Here is a 20,406-nt window from a genome sequence, read left to right on the forward strand (position 1 = left end):
GATATTTACTTTATTTTGGTTGGTTTTTTTTTTTTTTTCCCCCCTAAGAAAGTCCTTTTTGGCTTTATTTAGCATGGTAAAAAAGAAGGGCAAATGAGGGAAGAGAAGAACGGGGAACAGAAAGAAGGGGGAACTGAAAGACAGATGAAATAAGTGTGAACTGGAACCAGCCACCAAGCAGAACATCCAGAGCCCAGCCATGTGCACCATCATAAGAACACACACTAAAGCTTTTCTTACCTGCTACAGGTTCCCAGTGGGGTTTTCAAGCTGTTTGGATTTCTAATCATTTTGTCCAGAATGCCAACTATCTGCTCAAACTTTGGCCTTTCACCGCGTTCCTTCTGCCAACAATCCAGCATCAGCTGGTGCAGTCCCGCTGGGCAATCCATGGGTGCTGGCAAACGATAGCCTTCTTCGATTGCTTTTATAACCTAGTAGCCAACATAGTTAATCATTTTTCATCAACAGTAATTTAAAGAATGTGTACTGCTACCCAGTTCAAATAGATAAGAAAAAATAAAATAAAAGCCTAAAAAACAATAAACTGAAATTTGCCATCAGTGTTGCAAAAATATGAGTCTGTTGTTTGGACACTAGCCTTCAGGTTTTCAAATAATTTCCCCAGCTTCATCTTTGGGCTTATTAAGCATATTGTTCTATATGTGCAGAACATAGCTATATTACCTAGACAAGTGAGTTGCGGGGAACAACAATTAAATTCACCAAGGGAGCAACAGATAGATTGATAAATCGAGTTATTTCAGAAAGCATTATTACTTGCCCCAAGGTTTTTATGAAAGAGTGTGGGTAGAAGCAACAGACTTTTAAATGGATAGATATCTGTGCATGCACATATAAAATACAAGAAGCCTGCAGGTATTATGAAAGGATCCAAGAAAAATGTGTAGCAGATAGAAATTGTTAGGGAAAAAAGTTGTATTCTATGTCTAGCTATGTTATAGTAATGATAAAGCAGCAGAACTGTGCCATGTGAGAGAGAAGGACCTGGGTAAATGCTATTTTAATATATCACAGAAAGTTAGATTTAATAAAAGATGCTGCTAGATGATGATATGATCAAAGGAGAGCATAAATGTCTGAACCAAGAATTACACCCACCCGTTGACTTCCTTAGCCAAGTCCATTTGGATTTAAGTAAAAAATAAAAATGGATAAAGTAAAATCACAGCAAACTGCTGTAAACCTTGAGGGCAGAATAAAAAAGCACATCAGGAAGCAAGGCAGATAAGAAAAGCTAGTGAAAAAGGGCTAAAACACTGTTCATGGGGGATTTCAAGTATACTGACATTGACTGACAGAGCAGCATTAGAATTGCTAAGGAAGGGTGCTTGTTCCTGAAGGGGAGTGCATAGGACTGTCTTGTCCCTCATTTAGTAGAAAAAGCAAGATCATAAGCTGTTCTGGATGTAATTCTGCAAAGCAGATCTGGTATAATAAACAAAGTTGGTGAATATCCAGGTTTTTAGTAAAAATAATAACCTCAAACAGAAAATATTCTGTAGGTTGTGTGAGAAAACGCAAAAGCGGTGGACTGCAAAGTAGAACTGCAGACAATACAGAATGACCTTCAAAAAGCTGGCTGAAATCCAGCCAGGTTTTGTATCAAAACCTTTTGCATAAAAGAAATTTTATGAAAAGAGAAGGCATAGCCCAGTGGTAGGGCACTGACTGCAGGTTTGTGTCACAGAATGTCCTTCTGACCTCAGGGAAGTTGCCTCATCTCCCTAGGCCTCAGCTTTCTCTCTGAACATTTAGAATGACAGTACTGTCCTACAGCTCAAAAATGACTGAGAAATATTCAATTCCTGCAGAAACACTCACACCTTGAAGAATGAGTGCAGTGACCTTTTAGAAACGTTGAAGTTGTCTGTCAGAGAGGGTGTGGAGAGAGGTTTTCTGCAGAAGAACAGGGAAATTGGAAGAACAGAACTACATAGGAAAGAAAACATTAGAAGTAAAATGTAAGATCCTTTAGAGCTATATTAAGAGGAAAGAGAAAAGAACAGCCCCTTATGCTTAAAAGTAGTAGTGAAATAAAAGTGAAAAATAAGCTACAGTGCATACAGGACAATTGCTGTGCTGTGAAAAGTAGTGCAGAAATTTTTGACCTTCTAAACAACAAAAGGTATTAAGCACTTTGAGCATGCCACATATGATTTACCAAAAATGAAGTAGTTGCTTAAGAAGTCAGAAGACAAAGATCACCAATGAGGAATGAAAAAGTAGGTGCCAGCAACAACAATGCAACCACCAAAATATCCAATACCCTTAGAACTGGCAAACTTTCTACATAAGAATCCAATAATGTAAGGGAGAGTGAAAACATGAATAAAAGGATCAGAAAAGGAGTTTTGCCCATTCACTACAATCTGCAGAGAAACCCAAAGTGAAGTGGGAATCAAGATGAGATATTGTTTTTGGAAGGCTTTGGTGATACATCAGAATCAGCTTCTCTGATGTATATTTGCAGCAAGAAGGGTGAAAATGGAAATATAAAACAATGAGTCAGCTAGAGATGGATGGAATTGCTGTGAATATCCAAAGCATTAAAAAATATTCTAAAATATTGATAAATAAAGGGCGACAAGTGTCCGCTCTGCTAAGAAAGGAGAAGGTGGGGTTCAAAAAACCCAGTACTCAAAGATAATGAAACAGATGCAGGATTTTTTTACTTTTTTTTTAATAAGCAAATCTACAAAGAGAAAACAGCTGGAGTTCTTACTAATAGAATTGATTTATATTATTTACACTTCCCACTTTGTTTTTGAAATTCTGCTTTTGCTGCAAAAAGAGTAAAAGGGAATACTGTTAAGACTGTGCTTTTATCATAGCCAGGCTATCTGAGGATGTAAAGCAGAATATAAGAGGACCGTGTCTGTTCATTTTAAATACTGGATGCCAAAAAGGAAGTATTGAATATGGGCAACTGGACAATGTAATGTTGTAACTGTGATTATGGTCATATAATAGTAATACAAATTAATGATTATAACAATGGTAAGCAATCCAGAAGTGTAGCCTTGCCCTTTACTGAAGAACTAATCTGCACTCAGGTCAGCAACAAAATGAGAGCAAAGAACATCAGCAGTCTAATAGGGGCATGGGGGTTTGAGGGCTACTCTTACTAGCAAGGATTAAGCTGAGGTGAGCCCACTGCTCAGGGAAGTTGGGGCAACTCTGTCTATCATCTGTGCTCAGCCTGCTGTGCCTCTGCAGGGAGTTTGTAGGACGAGTGTTCTTTTGGGGCACCCTAGCTCCAGGTCATTGCTAAAAGTAGGGTTTTGCTTGAAAAGAGTTCACAATGCAAATATGTATCTTGCATCAGTCTAAAGCAATGACTTAAAGGAAGAAGGGCAGAATTAAAGAAATGCCATCTAAAGATCCAAAGTCAGGGAGGCCTGTTATTTAGGAGAGCTGGTCTGGTCAATGACTACACCCACATCCACTTTTAGGCAAAATGATACACTTAAAATATATAAAATGAGTGCAAAATTAGAAGGACACATTTAGAATTTTTCATTCCCGTTAAATACTCCAAGTGGTGGTGACTTTGAAGGAGAATAAATAACAAAGCATTAGGGGATTCTAAATTTTTGCATCATGGATTATCTATGGGCTTGGTAGGATGTGTATATGATGTGGGAGGACATGCTTGAAGATCACAGCATACAAGAATATTTGGAATTATTTTACCAAGCAATTGATGCATCTTTTAACTATGTGCTATTGAAGGTTATCATGAAAGATGCTAAAAAGGGATAAAACTGTAAGAAGTGGCAATTAGCTATTTTTTGAAAGAGGCTCAGTCATGCGCTTTACATGCAGTTTTCAACAGAAGGAATACTGTTCAAAATCTAACAAGAAGCAAAAATATATCAAAATTTCTCCTCTATTTAAAAGTTTTTCCTTATTGTTCCCTGAAAGATAGGTAAAGTTTGCCTTTGAGGCATCTTATATTCCTGTCAGACTTCTTTTATGTTTGAATCTAGTACAGAAGGAAGGTGTCAAAAGAAATGAAACTCTACTGGGTGTCTGGGGAATGTAAATATTTCTCTTTCTCTGCCCCAAGGACTTGTTTGCCCATATTTTGACAGTCCATGAAATCTTTGACACTGAGACCTGTCAAATATTAACAACTTTGCACTGTGCCAAACTGACTCATCATCTACACTTTTATCTTTTTTTTTCAACTTTGATGTTGATCATTCAATCAAAAATTAATATAACAATTAAAAAGCCCACTCAAGCCCCACCTGAAAAACTTTAAATGAGACTCTTTCTGACATCTCTCACATCTGTATGGCTTTTTCCTGTGTAATTTCTATATTAATAGATACTCCTGTCAGAAATAAAGATTAACACCCATCTGTTCTATTACTGCTGACCTGTTGCTCTGGATCATATTTTATGCAAACAAGGGTACTGTTAAATCATCATAATTAAGTTGAAAAACCAAGGTAGGTCATTAACTGCCAGTCAGACTTTTAACAACTTTTTTCAAATGATTAATCATTGCTCTAAGGTCAGAAACCTCAGAATTATTTTTATTAAAAAAAAATTAATTCTTTCCATGCTCAAGCACAGTAAAGTCAAGAGCACATATTACTATTTTTGATGTTTCAGTTTTAATTGATACTAAGGACAAAAAACCTACAATATCCATGTGGCAGAAGAAAGACTTTGATTTTGGTAAAAAGTGAAAGCTCTGTAACTTTTTCATTTTGTGACAACCATACCGTACTTTGATAAATCTTATTTCTAAACCAGCATTTTATGTATTTATAGTGAAATAGATATGTATGTGTTTACAATGCGTAATTTTTGTTTTACTAACACACACGCACACTCGCAACCAGACAAACCTACATCTTGATTTGACATGTCCCAGTAAGGCCGTTCTCCATAAGACATTACTTCCCACATAACTATTCCATAACTCCACACATCACTGGCTGATGTAAATTTGCGGTACTGAATGGCCTCTGGAGCTGTCCATCTCACTGGAATTTTTCCGCCCTATGAAAAAAAAAGGAAGAAAAAGTTCTCTTTTTCCCCCACAGAATTTTCGTATCATCTTCCATAGAATGCATTTATAATTATTTCCATCAACATCAAAAGCAGCACTTACATGATCTGCTATGTTTGACTGATTGCAGAATTTTCCAAGGTGTCTACATAAGTTTAGCATCTTAAAACACTTGGAACATAGACACTTAGATACTTGTATAAGCTAAGTTGGATGTGCTTATCTCTGGAAGTGCTTATCCACTGATTTTAAAGGGCTGCTTAGATGTCTGATTTGCACTAGCCATTTAACTCCTGGCTGGCTGAAGCTAGGTGAGGGGAATCCCAACCTGTACATATAAATCCAACTGACTTGTCGTATGGCTCCTCTGAAATCTTGGTCTGACATTTTTAAAGCAGGATTCCACTTAGAGCCCAATGGAAGGAGTGACAGCTGTGAACACCGGTGTGGTTTCCTGGATCCCTGTGCCCGTTGGAGCAGATTCCAGCAGCCCCTCCTTCCCTCAGCATGAGAAAATAGGTACAGGGAGGCCCCATGGGTGGGAAAGTGGAGCTGGCTCAACAAAAGAATAAAGAGCATACTGTGCCTGATGAATGCGTATTTAAGAAAAGCGTCCCACCCAAAAGCAAGGGAAAATACAGGAGTTGAGCTTTGTCACAGACTAGCCTCAAGCTAGTCAACCATTTGGTGAGATAAAATCTAGTCTGAAAAATAGTAATAGCCTACAAATATTTTAATTGACTCATAGTAAATTAGATGTTTAAAATTTTTGTGGGTAAAGCTTCCTTATTTGTTCAATCAAAAAAATCATGAGGATTGGAATAATGAAGATACGGTACAAAAGTTTTAGAACTTTATCAAATAAAAATGCATGTTCTTACAAAAATATTATTTCCTAATTAGAGACAGATTTCTGCAGAGATTGTTCCTTTTGATTGGTTAACATCTCCCAAGGAATTAAAGTATTTCTCTTATCCTTTTATCTATACCCTCCAGAAGTACCCTTCTTCTTAATAACCACATCTCAAAATTATGAAAACCCATTGATTCATCTTACGGTTGTAGTGTAGACAGCCTCTGGATCATCTTCTATAACTCTGGAAAGGCCAAAGTCTGATACTTTACAAACAAGGTTGCTGTTGACAAGAATATTGCGTGCTGCAAGATCCCTGTGTACATATCCCATATCAGCCAAATATCTCATTCCAGCAGCAATTCCTCTCAACATTCCCACTAGCTGAATGACTGTAAATTGCCCATCATGTTTCTGGAGGGAAGAAAGGAGCAGCAATTCTTGTTAGTATGGCTGAGGAGAGAAATAAGAATTAGTTTTATGACTTTAGCTTTCTATTTATTTACTCCTTCTGTGGCAAAGAAACTCACTTCAAACACACTTTCTTCAGAGATAAAGCAATACATCCAGTTAAGAAATCTGTGAGTAATTAATGTTCTGATAGTAACAAAACTTGCTAACCACTATACATTTCACGCTAACTCGTGGCAAGTCTCTTCTAAGAGGGATTTTCTAATGAAGATTTCCTAATGTTCCTAGAGCTTGCTGCTATGCTCTCAGAATAATTATTTGTATCAATAAAATAAGAATGATCTCCTTATTGTAACCCCAGCTACCGATAATTTTCATTCACAGCTTGGAGGTTTTTTTTAAAAAATATATTTTCTGTTCTCTATACAGTATTTACACATCATCTCACACTGTCTTGCTTACCTGGTAAGGAGTCAGAACTGGAGAGTTCAGAACACACTTAAAAACCACTCAATCGTTCTGAATTTGCATTTATTTTTTCTTTGTTCATCTCTTAAACAGAATCATAGTTCATTTAGGGATTCTTTTATGCTGATTTCTACCATGCTGACACAATAAAATTCTGCTCCCAAAAGGCAGAAGACTGAGCTTCAGGTATCAGTGGTTTTAATTTCAACTGGTGGCTATAATAAAACCCACCATGTATATGCCATGCTAAATCACATAAATTCCTAGAATGTCCCCACATGATCCTGTCCGATCCTCTCATTTTTGATCTGGTTTTGCTGAAATAACAGAGAGCTGCTAGTATTTTTCAAAACTCCATTTCAACCTGAAAACCATTTAAATCATATGACTATCATGCATGTATACGTCTATATATATATAAATATATGCCCAAGTATAGGAAACATTTTTAAAAAGTGCCAATATATAATATATGTCACTTTTATATAAGTTTTCGTTTTGGTACTCACCCTAAGAAATGCATCTAAGGCCCCATTCTCCATGTATTCTATTACAATCATGACTGGTTTCCCTGAAAGAAAAGAAGACAGATATTTGAGAACTGTAAAACAAATGGAGGGCTTTTTTTTGATAAAGCACACGTTATTCCTTTGAAGGACTGAATTATTCAGACATTGAACATTTCTGAGCCCTCCAGCACTGTTAGAGAGCTCTAATTTCTTAAATATCTGCATGGAAAGTGGTCATGATTCACAAAATCGAACCATACAAATCAAAACGTCAGTGTGTTCTCCTAACTCCTGCTGTGTGAACAGGACTCTGGAATAATGACACTTCAGATAATATGAAAGGACATGAGAAACCTTATCTCTCTGCATGGTCTTTGAGGCTAAATGAAACTAGAAAAATAATATGTTTCAAAGTACTTCATCTTTTAATCATGCGTGCATCTAAATCTTTTTCCTCAGGTTGTAGCATAAAGTAAGTATTGTTTTAGTTAGTTACGCATCAGGAGAAAATCCATTAGGAGTGTGCAGTCTGTTTATAATTTGAATCTTTGACCACGAATAAGGCAGAGTAATTTCTGCCATCGTTTTGTTATTTGACTGACAGACTGAGCTGCTGCTTACCTCTGGTAACGACTCCTTCTAAGTGAACCACGTTGGGATGGTCAAACTGCCCCATGATGCTTGCTTCACACAGGAAATCTCTCCTCTGCTTTTCAGTGTAGCCAACTTTCAGAGTTTTTATGGCTACTGCAACGTCTCTCTTGCCAGGAAGCTTTAGACGCCCACTACACACTTCACCAAACTCTCCTAAAATGAAGTAGATCAATGCTGAATTACTCTGAATACCAGTACTTTTTTTAGGCCTTGATTCAAATAGCCACCTAAGTGTGTGTTTAAATTTAACATGTTCATATTTGAAATGTATTACTTCAGCATGTGCCTTAAATGAATTGCTGACCCTTATGGAATAAACACTTCAGTTAAGCCAACTGACAGGACTGTTATTTGAATATTTTAAAAGACTTGTTAGTAATTCCTTGCATTTTTTTTAAAAATAGAAAATAAAAAATGAAGTGGCTCTCATAAGAAGACACTATTATTGAAATAGTTATACTATTCCTAAGTAAAAATGTCATTCTGCTCTACATGGTTTCCTTGCTATCTTTAGTTCCAATGGGCTTTTTTCTTTCAAAAGGCAGCTCTTGCAGAGCTGCTTTTAATTTAGCATCCTTATGGTGTTAAATGAAGCACTGCATTATTACCTTCAAGCAGGATAATTTACTTTACAGATTATGAAATGAAAGGTGTGACTTATAACAATTTTGTTACATTAAACAAACACAAGCAAATGCTGCAAGTCTGTAAAAGGTTCTAAACTAACAGACAATTAGAACTTGAAGAAGCCTGTGATAAAAAAGACCAAACAGCCAGAAAGAATACAAAGAGAAAGCCCCAACAACCAAATTTGGAAGACAAGTAATTCAAATCTATCAGACAGGAAAGAGGATGGAAGCATGTGAGATGTGGAGCTGAATGGCAATATATCTACCTCACTATTAACGAGATTATGAAAGATTTAAGAATTGTCCCTTGCCTCACAGCTGTGTCAGCAAAGTGCAAAAGTGAGATCTCCAGTTCTTCAGACAGGAAGAAAAATCTCCTTGTATACATAGAAGAAAAGGGTAGTAACATATCTTACACTGAATAAAAGGGAACATCTCTTTAAAAAGAAAGATTAACCGCAAAAATATTTAATAATCTGGTACTTTGCAAATTCATCTGGAGTTTGAGAGATACGGTTCCATGTCCCTCCTCCAAATCAAACCAAGTCAGAAATTTATTTCCTGCATGCCTGCGGAGTGCCTTAACATTAAGCTGTTACGTATACACAAGTATGCAGACACACCTACGTCTAAGACATGTTTCAGGATGAATGCTGAAAAAAATGAACTAGGCAAGACCTGTGCAGAGGGTTTGATTAGGGAATCCTTTTGGGAGAAACCTTGTGGGATCAGGACCTAAGTGGACATGCATGCTGGCAAGGTGTCTGGCTGTCAGTGAAGATAGTAATGCTTGGAAATTGGGCTGAATGCCTGAAGAGATAGATGTTGGAATGTTCTAATGGATGGGCTGCAAGAAGTCTTGTTTATGACACCGTCAGTATTTGAACACTAGTGTTTTCCTATCAGCCCCAAGCAGGGCTTTGGGAAAGAAAAAAACAGTATTTGGGTCTTGGCTTCACAGTTTATCCAGAAGGGTAGAACTTTGACCATGCCTTTGACTATTTCCAACTGACTTGTCTGAGTAAACCTCCACTCAGTACGGCTCTTTTTACAAATCTTACAGGAGGTGACTGCATACAGAATCAAACTCCTGTCCCTCACATTCTATGCTAGCTGAACCAAGGTTAGCTCAAACCAACTCCATATACCTCTGTTAATACCATGCTGCACCTAAGCTAACTGACCACACAAGTGTTCTTGCCTGCACAGTATCCTCAACCATCCTTGGGCACTGAGCTAAGTATGCCACGAGGTATAGCTGTTACATACACAACAACAAGCCCCTAGCTTGATGCCTTAACCTCCCTCCTGCACTTCATTAGCAACACGGATGACTTTTAATGAATTCATCACTCACCTCACTCACAGCTCCTAGCCACAAGCACTTACTAAAGGACAACAATTTTCTCTAGCAGTACTTTCCAAAATTGTTTCATTTCATGCCGAAAACAAGACATGAGTATAGGAGTGCGTCTGTGTGTCTGTGATATTGCAGAGCCAGGTAATTAGGATACTTGGCACAGGAGACACTAAGGCTTAACTCCTTTCCAGCTCTGTGTGATCTAATTTTGATCGATTTCCAAAGGCAGATCACACACACTCGGGCAAACCAGAAACTTGAACTTGTATGTTATGCACTTCAGGACAGGATGCTAGCCAATAAACTACTTTTATTCCCAAGAAAATAGTATATTCCACTGAAATGATGCCCAAAAATAAACTGGCAAATATGACAACAAGAGAGGGAATACTGCACAGCCGCACAGCCACTAGCTCAGCATGTCAACAAAGCAGAGGCTAAAACAAAGGATGTGTGGTATGAACAACTAAACATAGTGGACACAATATTCTGTATCTGACAGGTGGCCGCAGCGGGATGGTAATGAAAATGTTGGCAAGGAAAGCACATATCCCTCATGCAAATTGAGCACAAGCATACTTGCACCCTGTTTGTGTCTGAGAGACGTGGCACTACTCAACAGTTGATGTGGCCAGCATTGGTGATGCATATTGAGATTGCTAAGTAGCTTTTCTGGTGCTGTCACTAGCAGAAATTCCATATTCTTCTTTGATGTATGAGTTTCAGCTGCTGTTTTGGGTCTGTTTGCTTCTGTTGTTCCTGGACTGCATTTCATCTCACTCCTGTTTGTTATTTACATCAACAGGTTAAATAGCATACACAATATGCTTTCACCACTGCACTCCTAATTAACTTTCTTCAAAATGACCACTGACAAACGTTAGTTATTTTTGCTAACAGTTCTACTCATTAAAATCAAGAATAAATTCATCTGCAGTCAAGAAAATTAACATTCTGGATTTTGTCAGTGAAAATGCATTTTAAACTGTATACTCTGCAGCTCAAGTGTTTTCAGCATTTTTCTCAGAAGGCATTAGCAAAATCCAACTGAATATATCTTTGTGCTCTGAAACTGTTGCTATGCTGGTAGCTTTTTAACTCAAAGCAAAAGATAAAGCTCAGCAATTTTTCTATGCTAATCTTGCATATTGCGTATTTATTAGAAGAGATGCTGCCATTCCAGCATCACAAAAATTACTAGTTAGGAAGGGCTGGATTCTTATGCTCTTACTCATCGAAGGAATAATTTGCTCAGCAGTGTGGTTAATTTCAATGCTACTATTCCTTGATTAAGACATGACTCAACATGACTGAGGTTACTTTAAAAAGGCATTGTGAATTCTAAGTGTAAAGATTGTTTTACAGGTAAAATAACTTATTCTAGAGATATTTCTTCTTCTGTTTTTAAATAATACCACAACATGTAATTTACTGTACCAAACTACAGGGTGATTTTAGAAGTATTCTACTAATACTTATATAAAACAACAGGAAAGCAAAAGAACATTTCCTCCAGGAATCTGAAGTATTTGATATTTTTCTTACTCATGGAAACTTAATTTCACTACATGGAATAGTGCAATAAAAATGTCACATATCTTATTAATGCAAACAAATGAAACTGCCTTTTTAGAGCATGAACACCATGGCTTAAGTAGGTGGTAGACAGTTCAAGAGAAAAAAAAGCAATGTAGTGCTGGTGCAATTACAATCAGTCATAAGAAGTTAAACAATAACTTTTTGTATTCATAAAATATCAAAAAGAAAAATTGTAGAAGGAAAAACAGCCTTAGGGCAGATTTTGTTACACAGAAACAAGACCTTCCTACTCTCTATTTAAGATTTGGTACTGCAGCCAGTTTTCCTTACTCACACGAACAAAGCTGCAGAGGTCAAAAAGCCCCCTTGCAAAAGGCAAGTGAGCAGAATTTGCACAAATGCCTACTGCCTTTACTGTGACAGTAAATAACAGGCAGCAAGACTGGCCCACTCCCCCAATTCCAATTTTAACAGCAGATACATGATTAAAAACCCGTAAGCTTTCAATGTCAAGCAAGACTTTTAATTTACTCATTTATTTGGCTTTTTTTAGTTTTTGTTGGGCTTTTCCCCTATTTGTTTTTACATTTTAGAAGCGAGTGCAGCTTCATTGCTCTTAACCACTCTGGCAAATGCAGAAAGTTCTTCTATACCTGAGGTATAATTATTTGCCTGTCATTATGATGTATGAGTTTCGATCCCGGCTAAATGGAACAGTTGAATCAGGAAGCCACGGCAGCCTTACCTGCGCCAATCACACGCTCAATTTTAATACAAGAGGCATCTAGCTCCTTGGCGAATTGATGGACAGCTCTATTTGGGTCCTCGTAGGTTTCAGGGTCAATGTAGGTTTTGGTGCCTGGAAATTTAACTGTAATGATGTAAGAAAGCATGACTGTGATGAAGCAAAAGCACTTATTGTGCAGTCAGCCCAGGAATTTCATTATGCAGAGTGCTCCTTGGAAGAGTGAACCTGTTTCCATGCTGCCTGAGTCAGAGACGCTCTGAGAGGCAACCTTAGTTTTAGGCATCATCTGTAAGCATGCTGACACAAGTATACACAATTCCATCTCTGAAAAATGACTAACACTAGCATCTGCATCTCCTCTTGAACTGAAAGAAGTAATAAATATTAAATAGTGCTTAATGGAATAAAATGCAAGGGTTGAGTGGGAGTAAAAACAAAGCAGGGGAAAGGGTGTAACACCAGCAGAGGAGGTGAAAGCTTCTTTTCTGTGTAAGGACAGCTTATCCTCCTCACCCAGGATGTGTAAACAGCATTTCTTCATGTTACTTCCCTCCTCTAGTGGGATTTGAAAGGCTCCTCACCCTCTTGAATTTCCTTAAACTAGTGACTATAATATTGTTTGTAGACAGTGGCAACAGCACTTAGAAATTACATCCTCAGGTAGGTTTCTTGCACCGTAGTATGAACATGAAAAACACTTGTAGCCAGCTTGTAAAGGCACAGGAAGGGAAAGTGGCCTCTGTGGCACAATTATGTCCTCTCTCAAGCCCCTAAGTGAATAATATGCAGCAACTTGTTTTTTGCTCATTCTTTCTCCATGCTTAGTGCAACTCAGGCAGCATAGTGCTCTGGCCAGCATGCAGTTTTTTCCCTTAGTTTGCTGATGATTCAGGTAAATTAATTTTTGCTCTTCTGGTCATAGTACAAACTCCCGGTGATAGTAGAGCAACCCTGGAAATCAATTAATCAAGCAATTTTTATGAAATAAATTTGCTCACAAGGATTATACTCTTGAGCTTTAATTAAATCAGTGAATTAAAACTCAATATGAAAGTGCAAAAATGTTGCTCTGTTAATTGATATATTGATATACAACAACAGGATCAAAAGTCAATATAAAACATAAATAATTTACAGTTGCTTTGTCTTATTTTAATTTAACAAAAAATATATTAAATTTGAAAATATATTGAAAAAGAGCTTAGCAATCATGTGTATCTATGTTTTAGATGGTATTAATGACCTAAATCCACAAAACATAAGAAAAAAAAAACCCTAGAGAAATTGTTTCAGGAATATAATGAATTTATAGCCAGAGAAATTATTCGAAATGTTACCCAAATGTTGTTATCTGTCACATCATGTATTTAAATGGATGTTTCTTTAGTTGTATTGGAAATTTGTATGCTGTAATTTTTTAAAATTATAAATATTTATGTCTTAAAACCAAAAGAGACTGGACAAAATGAGAATTAAGCAGTAGGTTGACCTCCAGTAGTAGTGCTTTAAGGCAAGGAGATGGAGAAGGAGACATCCTCTTGTGTTTGTGATAAAGGGCCTGGTTTGGAAGTAACCTTGTGAATCTCAAGTGGGCCTCTGATGGTTCTTTGTTCAAGCTGTCATAAAACATTTTGACAGGCCAAGGCTATCCTGGCATAGCAACATGAAATAATGCTGGCCTGCATTTGCAGACATTGTTAGATGAAAAAGGGAGGAGGAAACCAAATATAAATCTGAATTGCTTGACTAAACTCCTCCATTGTACTTGTATCTTCAAGTGTAGCACTTGAGGTCACAGAGAGATGAAGGGAACTGAAATGAAATATATGATAGTCCATTAAATGCACTGCTTTAAAATCTGTTTTAAAAAATGTTTGCTTGTAAGTTTTTGTTCTAAGTAAGTGCTTGTTGTAAGTCACATTTTTGAAAATCCAGTCTGGTACCTCAGCGCAGAAGAATGTTGTCTAGATGTTGTGGAGCAAAAGGCCACTGAACTGGTGTTCACAGCTCTGTGACCAAGCTGGTGACCACAGCACTGGGTTCCATCTCATTCTGTAAATGGCTATCAAATGAAATTAAATACTACATCTACAATCAACAGACGATGAAAAACTAGTTTGGCAAGAAGTGACTTATATTTGGTGCCATGATTTAATAAGAAAGACTGTGTATGCTCAACGTTCAGACTAATTTGCTAAATACCCAGATTTCTTGAAAGTAAAATGAGGGAAAAGAACACTTATAAAATCTCACCAGTTCTGGATCAACTATTAATTATTAAGTAGCAGCTTTCATATTAATGAATTTACACTTTTACTGAAATTAAAAAAAGAATGTTACCAAAAACAGAAATAAGAAATTATTTAGTTAGCATATCCCTTTTCTTTATACACTGACATACGAGAATACATAGTTGATCTTTTCCTTCAAGGACATAATGGGAATTTTAAAAGTAAAAGGAGTAGCTCTTCTGGAGATGTGAAAAGCTTATAATGCATTATGAGAGGCAAATATCAAATCCATCACTCCCAGAAGAGTAGCATTTAAGTAAAATGAGATTTTTGACAAATTCTTTAAAATACGCTGCACTGCGAAGTGCATGATAAATAATTCTTATCTTATTATTCTTTTCTACCTTTCTTGCACAGTTTATGAGTTGATTGACTAAAGCTGCAATGATGTCACTACTTAGTTTGACACTCACTGCATTTAAAGAATTTAGGTAGCCACACACCCAAACTTAAGAAATGTGGTCAATTTCCAGCTGATTTTTTCAGGGAAGAAAGGTAAAACCGAACCTTGATCTGATTTTGAGTGGAGCTTTGGCTAGAACTATTCCTTTAAAGAGAAATGCATTGAGAACATGCTAACAATTTATGACTAGTGGCTACTTAATTTTCCATGTGACATTACTTTCAGATAATAGCTCATGATTTTAACATATATAAAATAAATCCTATTGCTTTCATTAAAAAAAAATAATAATCTGATGGATTAAAGCTACAACTTCAGTTACTGGTAGACAACAAAGACTAATTACCGCACAGCATGACTAAATGGAAGTTGTACTAATATGAGAGTGACCAGGTATGGGAGAAGACTAGAAACCCAGGCATTGTTCTGTGTCAGAATTTATGTTCAGTTTAATTCTGTGATTTTTTTCAATTATGGTTGCTCAAAATAATTTTGCAACTTAGTTTACCACACTTCCTGAGTTAATGACTAATTTGAAAAGAAATTAAAACATTCCTCTCTTCTTACATTTTCAATTGCCATCAACCCAAGAAAGATGTGTTTTATTGAGTTTTCTCAGGGTTCTAGTATAAGTTGAGATGGTAGATGTGATTTTAACAAGAGAGGCTTTAGGTACTATTCTTAGCTAGGCAAGTAATTCTAGATCACAGAACAGTAATGAAGTGGTTGACCTTTCTCTTCATATTAAATATTCTATTTTTAAGGCCATTATGTTTTATAAATATTGATGGTACTGTATTCACAGTAGCAGAAAACAGCTTTTGAGCAGAACAGCTTCATTTTAGGGTGATGCAGTGACTCACACTTTCTTAATCTGAAATTTGCCTGAGGTAAGGATCAAATAGTCATGTAGGCAAAGGTCTCTTGAATACTGCATCTCAGAGGGATCATTAGGACAATGTGAAACATGTATTCAAAGCAACCAAAAGAAAACAAAAAATGCAGAATGAAAACAACAGTATATCATAGACATGTATAGAAATAAAACCATCTGTGTGAGCAATATTGACTGTAATCTGCATTCTTTTTGTGTAGGTTACATTTTTACAGTGTTTAACTTCCCACTTGCTATTTACATAGCATTTTTGAATTTCCTATGGCATTATCGTTCATGGAGTCTTGGTTTAGTATTGTCTACACTATTGCAATTGGGAATTTTTGAAAGCGGGGGGGGAAAAAGCAAAACACTTACAATGAAAGTAAAGTTCTTCATCCCCTTCTTGATCCGCTTTGCTATAGCCACAATGCCTGAAAAGAAAGTAAAACATCAGTTCTACTGGTAAATAATGATTTACTTCTCACATCTAAAGTCCTGACAAAATCAGTTCTGCAGGCTGGAATTTTCAGGCACTGAGCACCTAACTGCTGTAGGCCCTTTGAAACTTTCACCTGTAATTCTATTGACAGCAGAGTTTTAAATAAATCATGAACAGTTACAATCAAAAGGCTTTTGTATCAAATACCAGTTGGGACAGGTCCTAGAAAAAAATTCTAGTTCTGGTGAAAGGCTTCTATAGATAAAACAGAGGATTAAAGAACTTGAAAGTAGAACACTGTTTTACATGAGGTTATTCTTAAACTTACTGCTGTGTCTCTTTTTCTTGAATGTAAAGTCATTTAAAGGCTGATCAGATAAAGTGTCAGACTTCTCCATGTGAGAAAACTGAACAGAAAGGGAGACTTTGAGGAATACAGGTAAAGAACCTGCTAGGGGTTCCTTTTACAGCACATTTACATAGGACAAAAAGAACATCTTGATATAAGTATCTTGCCAAAGTAAGAGGAAAAACCATATAATTGATAATGGGATTTAAATGAAAATTGTTCTTACTAATAATTATTTCTGTTTCAGTTTTGCAAATTACTATCCAGGTTCAACTGTGTCTCAAGAGTTCACAAGAGTGGTGTCAGGTGTGCTTATGTCCATCAAAGATGCAATACCTTCGTCCAATGATGAATCCAAACACCATGAAGACCAGGATGATAGTTCCTGCCACAGCAACCACAGCTATGATAATAACAGGATTCTGTTCACTGGAAACAGCTGTGGCTACAAAACAGAGCACAGAGCTGACATTAGTTAAAAATTAATCCCTACAAAGGGACTTCAAAAATTTAAGTCAATCATCATGAATTGTAGATGTTGTAGACTGCCTTTGTCTGAAACAATTACATTGATAAAGTTAGTCTAAAGAAGGGCCTCTAATCGAAATTCAGCTAAATGATGTGTGAGTTAATGACTGTCTACATGGAATAAAAAGAAGCCAAGCTGGAATTTCCTTGGCCAAAGTGGTACAAGCCATTAGCTGAAAGCCAGCACCACTAGCATCAGTCACTTCCATTACCTACTACTGCTTTGCTGCCTTCTGTTTTGACTCCCTCCTAAAAGGGAAGTCCTGGACATCCCTGTAAGGAGGAATGGTAGGATAGTAATCCCTAACTCTGCTCCTAGCCTCCCCTCTAAAACTCATTGATATGACTTTGATGGTTTCCAAGGAAATAGTGTCTTTAAGAAAAATGTTTGAGCTGAAACACTATTAACACAGATTTCCTAGGTAGCATATTTCAATCTCTTACTGCTATTAATCATTGTAAATGGCTATTATTACTTACATTTGTTTCTGTTAGCAACAAAAAGGTGCTTCCACATTAATACAAAATGGAATTCTCCATGCTTCAGAGAATTTTCATGCTAAAATATCCACACATTATTGCTCTTTTTTATTCAGATATGCCAATTCTATTAATATATGCAAATATATACATGTCACATTAATGTAAACTGAGGATGTAAATACTTAGCCTGAGAAACCTTGAGGCTTGTTAAATACATTGCTTGCCTGATATCTAATAAGGGTGGCCAGGTACTCAGACACATTAAATAAGCACAGCTCTACTGAACTCTGTGGAGCTGTACTGGTTTATAACACTGAGGATCTAAACCAGATGACTAGAGGATGAGACATCAGGGACCGTGGAACTGAGAGTCACCTGGAATCACAGAATCACAAGATTATAGAATCATTTAGGTTGGAAAAGACCTCCAAGACCATGTCCAACCTTTGACCAAACACTACCATATTAACTAAACCATAGCACTAAATGCCACTTACAGTGGCACTTGGAACACCTCCCTGGGCAGCCCATTCCAATGCCTAACCATCAGTTCAGTGACAAAATTCTTCCTGATATTCCCTGATGAATCTTGAGGCTCTGTCTTCTTGTCCTGTCACTAGTTGCCTGGAAGAAGAGACCGACCCCCACATTACAACAAGCTCCATTCATGTACTTTTAGAGTGATAAGGTCACCTCTGAGCCTCCTTTTCTCCAGGCTAAACAACCCCAGCCCCCTTAGCTACTCCTCCTCAGGTTTGTGCTGCAGACCCTTCCCCAGCTCTGTTGCCCTTCTCTGGACATGCTCCACCAACTCAATGTCCTTTTTAAAGTGAGGCGCCCAGAAGTGGATACAGGACTCAAGGTGTGGCCTCACCAGTGCCAAATACAGAGGACCGAGCACTGTACTAATCCCACTGGTCACAGTATTCCTGAAACAAGCCAGGATGCCATTGGCCTTTTTGGCCACCTGGACACACACTGGCTCATGTTCAGTTAGCTGTTGATCAGCACCCCCAGGTCCTTTTTCACTGGGCCACTTTCCAGACACTCTATGCCCAGTCCCTGGCCTGTAGTGCTGCATGAGATTGCTGTGACCCAAGTGCAGGACTCAACAATTTGCCATACTAAACCTCATACAGTTGTCTTTGGCCCATCAATTCAGACTGTGCAGATCCTTCTAGAGAGCTTTCCAACCCTCCAGCAGATCAACATTCCTGTCCAACTTAGTGTCATCTGCGAGCTTACTGAGGGTGTCCAAATCATCAATTAGGATATTAAAAAGGACTAGCCCCAATATCGAGTTTTGGGGAACCCCACTGGTGACCATCCACCAGCTGGATGTAGCACTATTCATTACCATTCTCTGGGCCTGGATATCCAGCCATTTTTTAAGCCACCAAACAGCGTACCTGTCTAAGCCACGGACTGCTAGTCTCTCCAGGAGAATGCTGTGGGAGTAAGTATTGAAGGCTTTACTGAAGTCCAGGTGGACAACATCCCCATAGCAGGCAACTTGGTAATAAAAGGAGATCAGGTTGATCAAGGAGGACCTGCTTTTCCTAAGCCCATGCTGGCTGTGCCTGATCCATTTGTTGTCCGGTATGTGCTGTGGGATAACACTCAAAATGATCTGATCCATGACCTTCCCTGGCACTGAGGTCAGGCTGACCTTGGCCTGTAGTTCTCCAGATCCTCCTTCCAACCCTTCTCGTAGATGGGTGTCATATTGGCCAATCTCCAGTCATCTGGGACCTCAGCCTTTTCATTATCCGTGGTTACAATGTTGTCCTCCACATCCAAAAAAAGGATGGAGATTTTCCTTGACCCTCTTTTTGTTTTTAATTTATTTATACAAACACTTACTATCTTTCACAACAGTGGCCAGATTGAGTTCTAGCTGAGCTTTCACCTTCCTGACTTCTCTCTACATGACCTAATAACATCCTTATATGCTTCCTGAGTTGCCATCCCCTTTCTTCCAAAGGTCATAAACTCTTTTTTCCCTGACTTCCAGTGAAAGCTCCCTATTCAGCCATGCCAATTTTCTTCCCCACTGGCTCACCTTTCAGCACACAGGGACAGCCTGTTTCTGCACCTGTAAGACTTCCTTCCATGTCCTCCTGTTTGTTACCCATACTGTGTGAACTGGTGTAGATGCACTTCAGCTGGACTGATTTCACCCCCAGCACTGGCATGCCACCCCTAGCCTCACATCTAGTGAGCCTGGTCTTATCCCCTTCTCCCTTCAAACCTAGTTTAAAATGCTGTCAATCAGCCCTGCAAACTTACGGGTTAGAATCCTTTTCCCCTTTTTAGACAGGTGAACCCCATCTGTCTCCAGCAGGCCTGGGGCCACATAAACTGTCCCACAATTGAAATGCAGCCAACAGATGAACAAGAAGGAAACAAAGGAAACCAAACTGATAGCTGATTAACTAAATTAATGATATGATAATATGGTTAATTGCTGGTAGTGGTTACTGAACAGGAATGTCTACACCAGGATTTATGAATTCCACAAAATTGGGTTCCTGTTACAGACTTCAGAGGTTCCCATAGAAACAAATAAACCAGTCTTTTCTTGGGAAAAGTGAGCCAATCAACATCATTTATTTTTTCACTGATACTGACCTGTACCAACTGTTTCCCCCCAAAATAACAAACTCCTTGTTATACTACACAGATTTAGAATAGTCTGCACTGGAGGCAAATCACACACACATGCATATACACACCCCTCTAATTTTATTTCCTGAAGAAACTTTCTAATTTTTCCATCTTCTCTCTAATGCAAGCAAGGAAGATCACACTATTA

At 37.8% G+C, this 20,406-nt stretch overlaps 1 protein-coding gene across 7 annotated transcripts in view; it reads right to left on the minus strand.

Moving 5' to 3' along the window:
- The window catches only part of EPHA7 (EPH receptor A7), a 202,245-nt gene that overhangs the window by 54,731 nt on the left and 127,108 nt on the right, over positions 1-20,406 (minus strand). For 5 of the 7 annotated variants that reach the window (XM_017739527.1, XM_008637722.2, XM_017739523.1 and 2 more), the window contains exons 8-15: positions 16,917-17,025; positions 16,168-16,223; positions 12,219-12,344; positions 7,913-8,098; positions 7,292-7,353; positions 6,108-6,317; positions 4,891-5,040; positions 241-434 (exon numbers count right to left, since the gene is read on the minus strand). In XM_017739527.1, the coding sequence (XP_017595016.1) occupies positions 241-434; positions 4,891-5,040; positions 6,108-6,317; positions 7,292-7,353; positions 7,913-8,098; positions 12,219-12,344; positions 16,168-16,223; positions 16,917-17,025 (1,093 nt within the window). The remainder of the gene's footprint in view (positions 1-240; positions 435-4,890; positions 5,041-6,107; positions 6,318-7,291; positions 7,354-7,912; positions 8,099-12,218; positions 12,345-16,167; positions 16,224-16,916; positions 17,026-20,406) is intronic. The other 2 variants (XM_017739524.1, XM_017739525.1) reach the window with 1 other exon arrangement.

The sequence above is a fragment of the Corvus brachyrhynchos genome, unplaced genomic scaffold (assembly GCF_000691975.1).
Source record: "Corvus brachyrhynchos isolate BGI_N302 unplaced genomic scaffold, ASM69197v1 scaffold14, whole genome shotgun sequence".
Taxonomy (NCBI): Eukaryota; Metazoa; Chordata; class Aves; order Passeriformes; family Corvidae; genus Corvus; species Corvus brachyrhynchos.